Here is a 15,222-nt window from a genome sequence, read left to right on the forward strand (position 1 = left end):
TATTGATAAATATTCTGGCCAATGAAATACTTTAAACTAATGCCCAAACGCGTTGGCAAAAACAGCCAGGAGGGAAGGCTTTTGGTGAGAATGAGGCCTAAAGCCCCGTACACACCTTTTTTGTCCGAACAAAATCACATCAGAATTCCATCGGAATAAAAGAGAACATGTTCTCGATCTAAACTCCGACGTTAGACTTTTTCCATCGGAAATTCTGATCGTGTGTACGGGACATAAGTCTTGACTCCTAATGAATCCAGAATTTAGGGCTCTTTGATCAGAATCAGACAGTTGAGAATTATGCAACTGTCTTTCCAGTCTATCATTATTTATTAAACTCCAAAACTGAATATGTTTTAAATGCAGTTTACAAAAGTGTGCCCGTTTTTTTGTTAATTAGTATGAATACTGAATGAGTAAAATATTCTAGTGGTATGAATGTATTGTCCAGCAGTTTGGGGAATGTACTGTATAGCACTAAATACATAGTGCAGCTATTGGGGTACCTGGTGTTGTGTGACATTGGTTAGTACATAGCATTTAAATAAATGCCATACAGTTAGAAGAAAGACAATGAGAAGAAATTCTCAGACTGTTACACTATCTGTAACTAAAATAATTTTTTGGGTGTACTAACCCTTTTTAAAAATACTTCGGGTTTGGTCACTATATACCGCGTTTCCCCGAAAATAAGACGTACTCCGAAAATAAGCCGTAGCGGGATTTCGACGCAAGTTCGAAATATAAGACACCCCTCTGAAAATAAGACGTAGTGATGGCGTATCGAATCCCCGATAATAAGACGTAGCGATGGCGTATCGAATCCCCCGAAAATAAGACGTAGCAATGGGTGTGTCGTATGCGGCGCGGAGCGGTAAACAACACGTGATGCGGTAGTACTGTACTGGTGCGGAGCTCAGAGCTGTAAAGTAGTGAGGAGAAGCTCTGTACCACCTCTGTCACCCCACACAAACACAAAAGCTGCTACTGAGCCCAAAGAGATCACCCCAGCTCCACTGTGCTCCACATCAGCTTTGCTGGCCTATCTTTCTGTACAGCCAAGATGAGTGCAAAAAGAAAGAGTTATTCTGTTGAGTACAAGAAAGGAATTGTGGAGGACTCCCGAGGCAAGAATCTTACGGCTTTTTGCAAAGAGAAGAAATTGGATATCCGAATGGTCCAAAAATGGCGTGCAGAATACGATAATCTCAGTCTACAGGTGGACAGAGGAAATTCCAAGAAGCGCAAGTGTGGTTCAGGTAGGCAACCTTTATTTTCTGAGCTGGAAGACATGATTAGTGAATGGGTTGCTGACAGGAGAGCAAAGGCTTTGGTTGTGCGCAGGGCTGATATTCAAACATTTGCCCGTGAAATGGCACCACAATTCGACATATCCCCAGAATTCAAAGCATCACAACATTGGCTAGATCGCTTCCTTCAGCGACATGAACTGTCTCTCAGAAAATCAACAACACTGTTTAAGTTGGAAGATGCTGAAGTTATTAAGCGAGCACTTGCATTCAAGTCATTTGTTGATGGCATCGACTTTTCTAAATACCAACTTTGCAACATGATTGCTATGGGTGAAACTGCAGTGTTTATGGGTCAAGGAGCCCAAACAACAATTGACCAGAGGGGTGCCTCCTCAATCTACGTTCCCTCCACTGGTTATGAAAGTGCACGTGTTACCTGTATCTTGGCAATTCGTCTTGATGGGACAAAAGTCACACCTGTTATCATCAGTAAGGGCAAGAAAGATAAGTTGGAACGTGTTTCTGGCATTTATGTTCTTGAAACCGAAAAAGCCTGGTGCACACAAGCAGTTATAAGGAAGTGGCTTGATTTAATGCTGCCACTTGTTTTGCAAGGTGGCCAAAGAGGTCTGCTTGTCTGGGATTCAGCCAGCACTCACCGTGCTAAAGACATGAAGAACTTCCTTGCAGAGAGAAGAATAGATCAAGTAATGATTCCTGCAGGAATGACTGCCTATCTGCAGACTCTTGATATTGCAATAAACAAGCCATTCAAAGACCATTTGCGCATGGAAATTAATGACTACATTGAAAATAGAATGACAAGAAATCAGCGTGGAAACTTTGTGAAACCTGGCCTGCAAGAGGTCGTGATTTGGGTGAAGAATTCATGGGAAAAAATCACTGACAGTGTTGTTGCCAATGCACTCCGAGCAGGTTACATGGATAAGAGCTGCTCATTTAATGAGAGCTCTATTGCTCGACATGAAAGATTGGGGCCAATGGTTCTAAAGGAACTGGAGTCGCAAGAAATTCAGGATGGAATTCCGAGTTTGGAAAGTTATGACGATGTTCCAGAAGAAGACGACTTAACTGTATTTGAATAAATGTACCGTAGATTGTTGTACCATACTGTTGTACCGTACCGGTAATAAATATAATACACCCCCCGAAAATAAGCCATAGTGTGATTTTTTGAGGGAAAAAAAATATAAGACGGTGTCTTATTTTCGAGGAAACACGGTATATTTTGAGCTCCATTCATCTGCATAGGTCAACATCGGCTCAATGCAAGGAGAACATGGAAAACCATTGTTTTCAATGTGCCCTGTTCACATCATTCATGTGCAGTGGTGTGCCCTGTTTAAAAATGCAGCATGTATAATTCTATACACAGTGCAACCCACTGCAGCTCATGTCACCACAACACGCGTGCTTCGGTGCATAGAGTTAAATTGTCATTTTGTGACACTTCAGTAAAGTTATAAAAGTAAACCGTTGGCTGTTTTGCAACAACACACTGAACCGCACCTACACAATGTATACCAGCCTACATGTATTTTAGCTTATGGGCTGGGGTAAATTGGCACTAATTGGCTTTTACCAGCAGTCTGATGTTCATTGTAGTTTGGCGTTTGCATGCTACTGAATTTAACATTTTTCATTTCAGAACTCAAGTCATATCCTCTATCCTGCAGTATGTTTAAATGCTTAGGAGATGGCAGGGAACAGCACTGTTAAATTACTCTTGTGTTTTTTTTAGGAGCTGACATCTCACAAAAAGCAAGGTCCTGGACTTTTCAGCAGAATGGGCCAGACACTCAAGGCTGTAGCATCTTCTGTGCGGGGAGTTAAAAATCGCCCTGAAGAATTTACAGAGCTGGGAGAGTATGCGGAGGCTTTTAGCCAGAAAATAAATGTTTTAGACAAAGTGTCTCAAAGGATCTCTAAAGAAGAAAAAGGTATGGGGGGGGGGGGGTACCTTTTAAAGATTTCAGCATCCTTTTTAGAACTTTTTGTGATTTGTAAATAAAGTCAACCAAAAACAAATAGTTAAACTTTCTGAATTTCACTGTATTTATAAGGCATGGGTACCCTAATCTTGGCTTGGGTCCCCCTCCACAGTCTTGCTCAACTTTTGCCTCACACAGAGTGATCACTGGACTTTTGGATGCAGGCAAACTAATCTTCTGATTTCTGCACTTTGAGTCTTGTGGTATGGGGGTGTTTCGCTCTCGTGGCAGACAGGAATTATAGTTGAAGTCCTGGTAGCCCACGTTTATTAAAAATTAAAAACAAAGTCTTTATAACCTAGGGGTTACTCATATGGGTTTTAGCTTCACACCAAACCAAAAATGCCAAGCCACCTGGTTCTTAAGCTCACTCGGCTTTAATTGCAGTACGGCTCACTTAGCCCCTAGGTGGAAGTTCTTCTGATTCCCCACTCCTTTGCCACCCACAGATTTTTTTGGCTGCTCTGGAATCTCTCCCAGCTGCCTCAGCTTTTGTCTCCCAGACTCGGCTAGCCCAACACGCTCGGTCCAGTGGCCTTGAACCTCTCCCACATCCAGTGCTGTCTCAATCTTGCCTTGGACTCCTGGCTGCAGCAACTGCAACAACTCCAACGCTACCTGCTCCCCTGAGCTATGCTCAGATCTGTCTTATATTGAATATGCATACCTGTACACTCACACAGACTGCAAGAGTCAAGCAAATCCTGGACACTAGATTGAAAGTTTTTTCCCGCCCAGGACACTCTTGAACCTTCGAGCTCCCTGTCCCGATCAAAAACTACCAAATCTGGAGAAAACCTACAGCACAGCTTTCTCCAATCACTATAAACATGCCAGAGCCTTTCAAATGGCACCTTTGAGATTCCTGTGTCCTTTATATGCAAATTCGCAAAATTCTTAACATGGCAGGGCCTCTCCCTATGACTGTCATTAAACATACGAGGGGCGTTCAAGTCAAACCGGGACTTTTAGTTTTACAGGTATAAAAAGGGATACTAGTGTGGCGGTACTACACGCAGTAGTAAGTGGCAAGTGTTTCCTATTACTGATAGGTGGCACGCATGTCGCGGGCCAATCCAGAAACTGTTAATCAGGATGGCAGACAGCAGTGTTGGTGAGTGTATGGAACAGAGTGTGGTCATGAAATTTCTTGTGAACAAAGGCATATAACCCACGTATATCTGCAGATTACTTCAAGCACAGTACAGTGATGAGACGCTATACCGCAGTAAGACATTTGAATGGTGTACACATTTCAAAGATGGCATTCAGCATGTAGAACACCTGATCCTGGATAATTGATGCATAACCGTGTCGTGACATCGCACAAGTGACTAATCTTTCTGTGGGAATGGTGAACACAATCATTCACGAACATTTGCATTTTTGAAAAGTCAGCGCACGCTGGGTACCGAAGAAAGCTTTCCTCTTTTCTGCGTGATGTGCATAAGTGACCTGTTTGATCACTAAGGGCTTCCTGTTTTCTCTAGGGCCATGCAAAAGCTCATACTGCTCACTGCACTACGTGCACATTACAGCAACTCGGCTGGGAGCTATTGCCATATCCCCCTTACTGCCCAGACCTTTCATTGAGTGATTTGTACCTGTTGGGACCCCTTAACTAGTTCCTCGGAGGTCAGCATTTCAGCACTGATGAAGTGAAGCAGGCTGTTCTAGGATGGTTCAGGTGTACTGATGACAAATCTTTCTATGCCAACGCTTTTTAGGCATTAGTTAAATAAATGCAGTTTCCACTACTTGAAATGTATTATTTTTTTATATAAAAGTCCTGGTTTGATTTGAATGCCCCTCATGCATGCAACACATGCGATCAGAACTCCTTTTAAGCATACTTGTTCTGCGTTAGTGACTCGAATTACCAAAACCATTGGATTAGAATGACAACCAATCAACTAGCAGTTTTAGGGCTCATGAACATATTTTATGGCATATGGCTGGAAGCCCCAGCTGATTCCGTAATTCTGCCCATGGAAATAAATTAGAAAATACGCTGTATGCGTGTACTGGCATGTGCACGCAAATATCTGTGTACAGCATATTTTCAGATTTGGGAAATGAGGAAACCATGAAAGGCAGAATAAACTTAAATTTTTTAGACTGATGCATTATACATCTTCTAAACATTTAATACATGATACAGAATTTTCAGAGCTTTATAGGTTATACAATATAATGAGAAACAGTCTGCTTTCAAACTAACCTTGTTTGCTTGAAACTTTGGGCAGTCATTGGGTAAGGGATAAGTCAATGTTATGACTTATTCACTAGCAAGTTACAGCTTGTGCTATTGAACCCTGTTAACAGATATATAAAAAAATGTTTTAGCACACACTGTGGCAACGCAGTGCACCAGTCCCATTGGAGACAAGGCCTTTTGTCATGTCTTTTGTCACCCAACGCAGTCCCACCTCACCTGGTGTGAATGGACCACCTTGGCTATCTACCTGCACTGATCACTAGTTCTGCAGGAAACATCTGTGATATTCCTGGCTAGAAAAACATGACCCTAAATCAGATGATGGGGTCACACAACTTTAAAGATGATTTTCTACAGGCTGGAACAAAAGGGGTGGGTGGGTGTTCTACTAGAAGGGTGAGGGTAGGGTTACAATTATGACTTGCCAGGAAATAGGCTTTAAATGCACTCTGAAGCATTTGAAAATGTAAAAGCCTACATCTGTGTAGTCGGCTCTGTAGTTTATTTTTCCTCTCCTTCTTTTATGTAGATTACTTTGAAGAAATGAAAGAGTACGGTCCCATCTACACTCTGTGGTCAGCATCTGAAGAAGAGCTGGTAGACCCCCTGAGAGGGGTTGCAAATTGCATAGACAAGAGCTGCAAGATCACAGAAGCCTTGAATACTAAGCTCTCGTGTGATCTGATTCCAATTATTCATGAATATGTCCTATACAGTGAAACACTGTCTGTAAGTATTGCTTTATTATGTACATTTCATGTCGCACAGGGGATTACATTGAATCAATGGCACTAACATGATTAGCAGATTAAGTCTCCGACTTGGAGGTTTAGGTTTTTAAAAACCTTTCTCTTCTCGCAATTGCCCCCATTTTTCTAATGCTTGCAGCTATTCCCTGACCATTAAAGTGAACTTGTCATCATGAATTATCATGTTCAAATTCATTAACACTGCACATAAGCAGTGGCCTATATATCAAGCTAACCATGTGTTATGTGTTACCTTTTTGTTGCATTTGACCAGTTTAAGGGATTCCAACAACGCAAGGCTTGCATAAGTCTGCTGAGAATGGTTTCCAAATGGACTATATCACATATTCTTCACCTAAATATTAGATTTGTCTGTGAAAATACATTGAATCTAATGCACCGTATTAATCTAATATTCGCGTTAAAGAGAAACAGTCATGGCTGGACGTTTTAAATCTTTATAATTTTGCAGACTGGCCTATGAAAGTAAGAAATCGCACCTCCTTTCTGTGAAAGCATTGATGATCCAATGCACCAAAGATGCATAATATGGACCTGTCAGTTTGTAAATATGGGAGATATTGTTGGAGTACCCATACATTGCAGACACCGAATGTGCACATGCTTGTTCTGGCTTAGGGACTCAGCAGTAAAGCAAGGCTATGGATGACAATCTTAGAGCCTGCAGATTTTACAACAAGGGTGCATTTAGTCTTTTACTATTCTTCCGCCCAGGGTTCCTCTGTGATAAAAAAATATTTTCAATTTCTTAATCTTTACATAATTTTTTACAAATGTAATTTAAAATTGGATAATTGCAAAAGTGAGTTACACCTGTTAATTTACTATTTTAAAGAGATCCACTAGTGACCGAGTCTAAAAATGTTTGCTCTTAGGCCCAGTTCACTCTAATGCGACAAGGTCTTCGACTTTTGGAGCACATGTCTCAACAGAAGTCGCACCCCATTCAGTAAAATTTAACCGTTATAATCGGTGCGACTTGAGCCAGAAAAAAGGTTCCTGCACTACTTTTGGTCCGACTTCGGTATGACTTGCATTGACTTCTGTTAAAGAGGAACTACAGTCTGCTTACATAATTTTGTAATAAAAACAACTTTGCCATTCTGAAGCTTCCCTCCAACCAATTTGGATTTTTTTATATCCAGTGCCTTGCGAAAGTATTTGGCCCCCTTGAACTTTGCGACCTTTTGCCACATTTCAGGCTTCAAACATAAAGATATAAAACTGTAATTTTTTTTGAAGAATCAACAACAAGTGGGACACAATCATGAAGTGGAACAAAATTTATTGGATATTTCAAACTTTTTTTAACAAATAAACTGAAAAATTGGGCGTGCAAAATTATTCAGCCCCCTTAAGTTAATACTTTTGTAGCCCCACCTTTTGCTGCGATTACAGCTGTAAGTCGATTGGGGTATGTCTCTATCAGTTTTGCACATCGAGAGACTGAAATGTTTGCCCATTTCTCCTTGCAAAACAGCTCGAGCTCAGTGAGGTTGGATGGAGAGCGTTTGTGAACAGCAGTTTTCAGTTCTTTCCACAGATTCTCGATTGGATTCAGGTCTGGACTTTGACTTGGCCATTCTAACACCTGGATATGTTTATTTGTGAACCATTGCATTGTAGATTTTGCTTTTATGTTTTGGATCATTGTCTTGTTGGAAGACAAATCTCCGTCCCAGTCTCAGGTCTTTTGCAGACTCCATCAGGTTTTCTTCCAGAATGGTCCTGTATTTGGCTCCATCCATCTTCCCATCAATTTTAACCATCTTCCCTGTCCCTGCTGAAGAAAAGCAGGCCCAAACCATGATGCTGCCACCACCATGTTTTACAGTGGGGATGGTGTGTTCAGGGTGATGAGCTGTGTTGCTTTTACGCCAAACATAACGTTTTGCATTGTTGCCAAAAAGTTCGATTTTGGTTTCATCTGACCAGAGCACCTTCTTCCACATGTTTGGTGTGTCTCCCAGGTGGCTTGTGGCAAACTTTAAACAACACTTTTTATGGATATCTTTAAGAAATGGCTCTCCCATTGCCACGCTTCCATAAAGGCCAGATTTGTGCAATAAACGACTGATTGTTGTCCTATGGACAGAGTCTCCCACCTCAGCTGTAGATCTCTGCAGTTCATCCAGAGTGATCATGGGCCTCTTGGCTGCATCTCTGATCAGTCTTCTCCTTGTATGAGCTGAAAGTTTAGAGGGACAGCCAGGTCTTCGTAGATTTGCAGTGGTCTGATACTCTTTCCATTTCAATATTATCGCTTGCACAGTGCTCCTTGGGATGTTTAAAGCTTGGGAAATCTTTTTGTATCCAAATCCAGCTTTAAACTTCTCCACAACAGTATCTCGGACCTGCCTGGTGTGTTCCTTGTTCTTCGTGATGCTTTCTGCGCTTTAAACGGACCTCTGAGACTATCACAGTGCATGTGCATTTATACGGAGGCTTGATTACACACAGGTGGATTCTATTTATCTTCATTAGTCATTTAGGTCAACATTGGATCATTCAGAGATCCTCACTGAACTTCTGGAGAGAGTTTGCTGCACTGAAAGTAAAGGGGCTGAATAATTTTGCACGCCCAATTTTTCAGTTTTTTTATTTGTTAAAAAAGTTTGAAATATCCAATAAATTTCATTCCACTTCATGATTGTGTCCCACTTGTTGTTGATTCTTCAAAAAAAACTACAGTTTTATATCTTTATGTCTGAAATGTGGCAAAAGGGGGCTGAATACTTTCGCAAGGCACTGTGTGTATATATATATATATATATATATATATATATATATATATATATATATATATATATATATATATATATATATATATATATATATATATATATTATAGTGTGTGTGTGTGTGTGTATCTATGTGTATGTGTATATGTATGTGTGTATGATATATATATATATATATGTGTATATATATATATAAAAAATATAATATCATGATTGTTGCAGTTTTTTTTTTTTTATGTTGCACAACAGTGCAGCGTTTTTTTAAAACAATTTTTTTGGAAAAAAATACTCTTAATGAATTTTATTGCACACAAACACAATACCCTCTTTTTCGTAAAATATAAAAGACGATGTTACGCTGAGTAAATGGATACCTAACATGTTGCACTTTAAAATTGTGTCCACCAGTGCAATGACACCAAACTACGGTACTTGAATTTCTCCATAGGCGTCAATTTAAAAACGCCTTTACAGGTTACCAGTTTAGAGATACTCTAGTGCTAGAATTATTGCTCTCACACCAACAAATGTAGTGACACCTCATATGTGTGATGCAATTACCATTTACATATGTGTGTGGGACCTACGTGCCTATTCACATTTGCACGTGAGCACAGGCGTACTTTAATTTTATTTATTATTATTTACTTTTGTTATATTTATTAAGTGATTGAATTATTTTTTGTTTTTAACTTTAATTACAACACATGAACAACATCCCTTGTGATAGCCAAGGCAGTGATAGGTCTACTTTATTGAAAGATCTGGGGTCTATTAGACCCCTGATCTCTCTCTCCTGCCTTCTCATGCAGCTGTAGCCATGATCCAGGTACATAATCCCTTAAACCCGAGGACTATGGGTATGCCCTATTGTGCGAAATGGTTCATTTTCATAATTTTGCAGGTTAATGGATAAAGATTTACTAGGCTTTTAATTTGTGTCTGATTCTTCGTCTTTACATTAGGGGATTATATATCACTTGAAGTCTGATAATTGATATCCTATCAAGTATATACAGGGTGATTGAAAAGTAACTCCCCTATTTTAAACTATACATTTTTTTCACTATGCTGCAAGATGAAATCTGACCAGTTGTCAATACCTGGGAGAATTTTGAAGACTTGATTTTTATGCAAGATGGCGTTCCTCCACATTTTGCTATTAGGGCTCTTTCACACATGCGGACCATATGTCAGTTTTTCATCCATCCAATTTCGGATGAAAAACGGACATACATGTATCCCTATGGGGATACATTTATGAACATCCACTGACATCCGATCTCGTCAGTCTCCACTATGCTCTGTTTCTGCAGACGGAGGAAAATCCTTTTTTTCCATCCATCATCAGATGAACTAGGACAGACGGTCCGTGTTCATCTGATTCCCCCCCCCCCCCCCATAGAGGAGAGTGGAGATCTGACAGGGTGGTCCCTGCTCTGTCAATTGCCGGCTCAGCGGGGATCAACGGAGCAATCCCCGCTGAGCAAGCGGGTGTTAAAGGAACGGATCCTCACGGGATCCATACGTGTGAAAGGGCCCTTATTGTTCGTGAATGGCTGAATGAACATTTTACTGGGAGATGGTTGGGTTGACGTGGTCCGCATGAGTGGCCCGCCAGAACCCTGATTTAACACCCTGCGACTTTTTTCTTTGGGGTTGGTTGAAGGAACAAGTTTACTCTACGAAACCAAAGACTGCCATCCCACAAGAGTTCATGCGAAGATCAGTTGATGCGATTCCCGAGCGGCTTCAGAAGCTGCAGGCGAATGCTGTGCACATATCGAATTTTAAATAAAACTCCATGTTATGTGTGTGCTTCTCATATTCATTTGTAAAAATAATGATTAAAAACAAAATCATAAGATTTTTTTAATAAGGAGTTGCTTTTCAATCACCCTGTAGTTCCTAGGTTCAGGTTAACAGTCCAGCAGTTCTTAGACTTCAAGTGTCTTTAGACCCTTTACACATACTGAACCAGACACAAAGTAAAGTTACAGAAGGGCAAAAATAACCCGGCACAATTATTTAAGACTGACTATCCAGACTCGTGCATAAGCCCAATTTTACCTGGTTTTCTTTTGACACAAAATGGACTGGAGTATAATGACCAGCCTTCTACTTGCCTTAATCTCTTAAACTACAGAACCTGTCTTTAATAACAGTACACAAGTGGCAGTATCCGCGTGCCCACTCAAGGCAGGTCAGCTAATGGAAACCGGCTTTCTGTGCAGAAAAGGTAATGCATTCTATTTACTTCAGAGCTCCAAAGCAAATAGAGCTTGATAACCTCACAATTCAGCTCTTTTATAGGAGGTTGTCCTGAAGTGTTGAGGTTTTTTTATTTTTTGTAATGAAAACGCATTTAATGTGCTTTTACAAATTTTATATCTTTTATTAAAAAAAAAATGATATTATATAGACATGAAAGGACAGCAGTTGTGTTTTTGGAGGTCTTAACTGTATAAAGTCTGTGCAATTCAAGCTAAACATATGAGTAAAAAAAATGCTTAAAGCCATACAGGGATCAAAATGTATTTGGTTTATCAGGAACCGGACAAATTTTGATCCATGTATGGGCAGGCTTGTTGTACAGCAGTCAATCTACCTATTGACCTCTGTAGGACTGCCCTGTCAAGTTTTTTCCAATGGATCGGTGCCGCCTTCTATAGCTGGCTGCTGTCCTGTCGAAGTGCCCCCTATCGAGAAATGCCCAGGTGGAACTGCACACATGCAGTACGGAGCCGCAGAGCAGCTGAGTTTACGATCAGCTGTTGTCTTGCTTTGCCGAGGCACGCTCATGAAGGGGGCAGATTTTTAAATGATGGGTAGTGGTGGGGGTGGAATTTTTATTGATGGCCAAACAAATCTGCAAAATAAATCTTTATCTGCTATTCTTTCTAGACGCTTGCAGGTGTGTTTAGTCAATTGAAGGGCAGCTTTTTCTATATTGGATAAAGATTTTGCAGCATTCTTTGGCCATCAATAAAAATTCCACCCCCACCACTGCCCATCACTTAAAAATCCACCCCTTCATGTAAATATCTGCCCCTCACCTACATGAACGTGCCTCAGCAATGTGAGACAACAGCTGATCGTCAACTCGGCTGTTCTGTGGTGCATGCGCAGTTCCACCCGGGCACTTCTCGACAGAACACTGGCAGCCCTGATCCGTGTATTCGTACAGTGGGGAAGTCTCTGCCCGCTGGTTGAAAGGAAAAAAAATACTAATGTATGGGCTGCCTAAAACAGAATAATTGCGGTCGTCATCTTCTTCTTCACATGTCGGGATGATCAGTAGATGCATGCATGCATACATAGTAATTCCAGCTGATGCTGTAAAAGTTGAACTTGACTTTGCGCCTTCTGCGGTGCCAAAGGCTGCTAAAAATGGCCAGAAGAGCCTATTATAATAGTTTGGGTTAATTGTTTATTAGTTACAAATGTATACATTTTTGATTTGATATTTTATACTTTTTTGCAATTTATGTAAATTTTTTATTGTGCAAATAAAAATGTAATTGAGAAGAACCTATTACACAGATGCTAGAGTGGTGTAAATTTTCGAAACAAACAGTCAGCAGATAAATGGCCAAGTCCGGCACAGAGAAACTGATCTTAAACAGAGTCCACATTTCAAACAGACAGGCAGCATACATGTCATAGCTTTCAGACCGCAGACTATAAAACAAAGCGAGAAACCAGCAATTTTCAGTATTCATAATGTTAAAATCCATTAATAAATCCCCCTTAGACAGATCTTTCAAATAATGATGTCCCCCCCATTATATCCAAAAGGGTCTTGCTTGTCCCTAGTCCTCTATAATAATGCAAGAGCATGTGTCATCGTATCAATGGAGATCAATGCCTCATCCACTTTGGTTAAAATGCATGGTGTGTGTTTTTATTTTTTTGTATTTTTTCCTGAACTTTTATCTTAAGCCTACTTTTAGCCAATAACTACCATTGTGAAAAAAAAACGAGACAAAATCCAAAGCCTCCTATTATAGACCTATATTGACTATTAGAAAGCAAATTATATAACAAGTATGGCGAAAGCTATTTTGGCTAAACTTCTCCTGTATGTCGCAGTTGTACTCAGCCGGTCCCTGATCGTGAAAGATCCTTTCACATCAAATAGGTCCAAACCTGAAAAAGGTTCAGTTCCCATAATCTAGTGTAAATGTTCAGTAATTTTCTATGTGAGATGTGTTGAGTTGTTATTATTGAGTAGGAGTGTGTTAGGTGCTGGACTGCGTATTTGTTATTGCAAAGAAAGAAGGTGGTAAACATGTTTAAGTGGAATTTAGGGCCCTTTTTTATCCGCTTGCTCAGCGGGGAACGCTCCGTTGATCCCCGCTGAGCCGGCAGATGACAGGGCGGTCCCTGTCTGTGTTCATCCGATCCGCAGACGGAGGGAAAAATAGGATTTTCCTCCGTCTGCCGAATCGGAGCATAGCGGACACTGATGAGATCAGATGTTCATCCGCTGACACCCACTATCTCATAGGGATACATGTATGTCCCTATATCAGTCGAAAACAGATGGATGAAATACGGACATACGGTCCGTTGGTGTGAAAGGGCCCCAAGGCCTGATAGATCAATTCATGCTGCCCCCTTTGCAGTTAACTATGTAAAATGTTAATAAGTGACTATACTGTTTAAAATCCAAAAAGACCAATTTTTTGGGGTCTTGAACTGCGCAGATCCATCACCCATATGGGTGTACTTTCTCCCTCCTGCTCTGTTTAAAAATGTGCAGGTATTTGTGCGGTATTTAATGTATATTAAGAGGGGGTTCTTTTATCCTCTCCATTAGATGTTAGATTTATAGGTCATTAAGGCATAAAATATTTGTAACATTCTTATCTTTTATAGAATTGTCGCCTAAATAATAAAAAAAAAATCCAGCAAGGCTCACTCTGATCTGCATGGCCTCAGGTGTCTTATATTCTTGTGCCAATAGCAGTGAGTCACTAGAGGCCGATCTGCTGACAACCTTAATATTTATTGCTGCTGAGGGGTAGGAAATAACAGGATTGATACAAACTGTGCCAAGGAATGACAGATTAGGGGGGAGAGAAAAGAAGAGGTGACAGGAACAACTCTGCTGCCAGGGAGACACAAAAGAGTTAAAGTACTTCTAAAGATCCAAGTTTTTTTTTTTTGTAATGCATTAAAAGTATGTTTGTGTGTGTGTGCTTTTAAATTAAAGATTCATACCTATGTGGATGCTGCATATGTCCCCCACCATCTTTGCACGGAGAACCGAGTCACGAACATCGCCATCGATTTCCACAGATCCCCGAGAGGAGAACTTCTGAGTCCAAGCTCATTGGAGCGCTGAGCTGTGGAGGGGCCGGGAGAGGCCATCTCAGCGTTTCAGTGTCTCGCTGAGACTGCCATCGGTCAAGGCAGCTGGCAAATCCAGACTTGAAAGTCGGGATGACGCATTGCCTCGACTGATGGCAGTGACATCAGCAGAGTGCTTTCTGACTGCTTTCCGCTAAAAACGGGTCATAGGAGCGCAAAACGAATTGTACTCCTGTGGCCCAGAGGAGAAGCCCAGCCAAAAAAGCTTAGACTGGACTTATCTAAGGTAAAAAAAAAACTTCTACATGCAGTAGACCCCTTGTATACTTGCCTGGGCCTGATTTTGATCCAGAGATGTGCATGGCTCTCTCCTGCTGCTGTCAATCATAGACAGTGAGGAGAGCAGGAGCAGGGCCAAGCTTGGTAGAGAGTATGCACTAGTACCCCCATAGTAAGTGGCTTGCTATAGGGGGGAATCAACAAGGGGGGGGGAGCCCAGAGCACCGGTAGGGGACACCAGAAGAGAAGGATCTGGGCTGCTCAGAGCAGGTAGGTATAACATGTTTGTTTTTAAAAAAAAGTTTAATTTAGAATCGCTTAAAAGAATAGTATCTTATCTCCCTGATATTCCCTCTTTTCTCCTGGAAGCAGAGCTATGAACTTCAGCACTGTAAAGCTTCTAAAGCCTTTCTCTGGCTGAGCCAAGACATATCAAGGCTGGAAATACACTAATTTAAATGACAGAAAGTGACATATAGTTTTTGAGACCAAGGATAGGGGAAGAGCTCTCGGTAAGGAAGCAACTGCTCTGGGCTTCCACAAAATGGCAGAATCTGGCAAGAAGGAACAGGAGCAATGCTGCAGGCACATTACATCACACACTAATTTTGGTAGCATAATTATTATTGTGGA

General features: G+C 40.9%; 1 protein-coding gene across 2 annotated transcripts in view; it reads left to right on the forward strand.

The window, feature by feature from the left end:
• SNX7 (sorting nexin 7) overlaps nucleotides 1-15,222 on the forward strand; it is a 152,704-nt gene that overhangs the window by 82,874 nt on the left and 54,608 nt on the right. For both annotated transcript variants that reach the window (XM_040359982.1, XM_040359983.1), the window contains exons 5-6: nucleotides 3,016-3,214; nucleotides 6,013-6,212. In XM_040359982.1, coding sequence (XP_040215916.1) covers nucleotides 3,016-3,214; nucleotides 6,013-6,212 — 399 coding nt within the window. The remainder of the gene's footprint in view (nucleotides 1-3,015; nucleotides 3,215-6,012; nucleotides 6,213-15,222) is intronic.

Source organism: Rana temporaria, chromosome 7 (assembly GCF_905171775.1).
Source record: "Rana temporaria chromosome 7, aRanTem1.1, whole genome shotgun sequence".
NCBI lineage: Eukaryota > Metazoa > Chordata > Amphibia > Anura > Ranidae > Rana > Rana temporaria.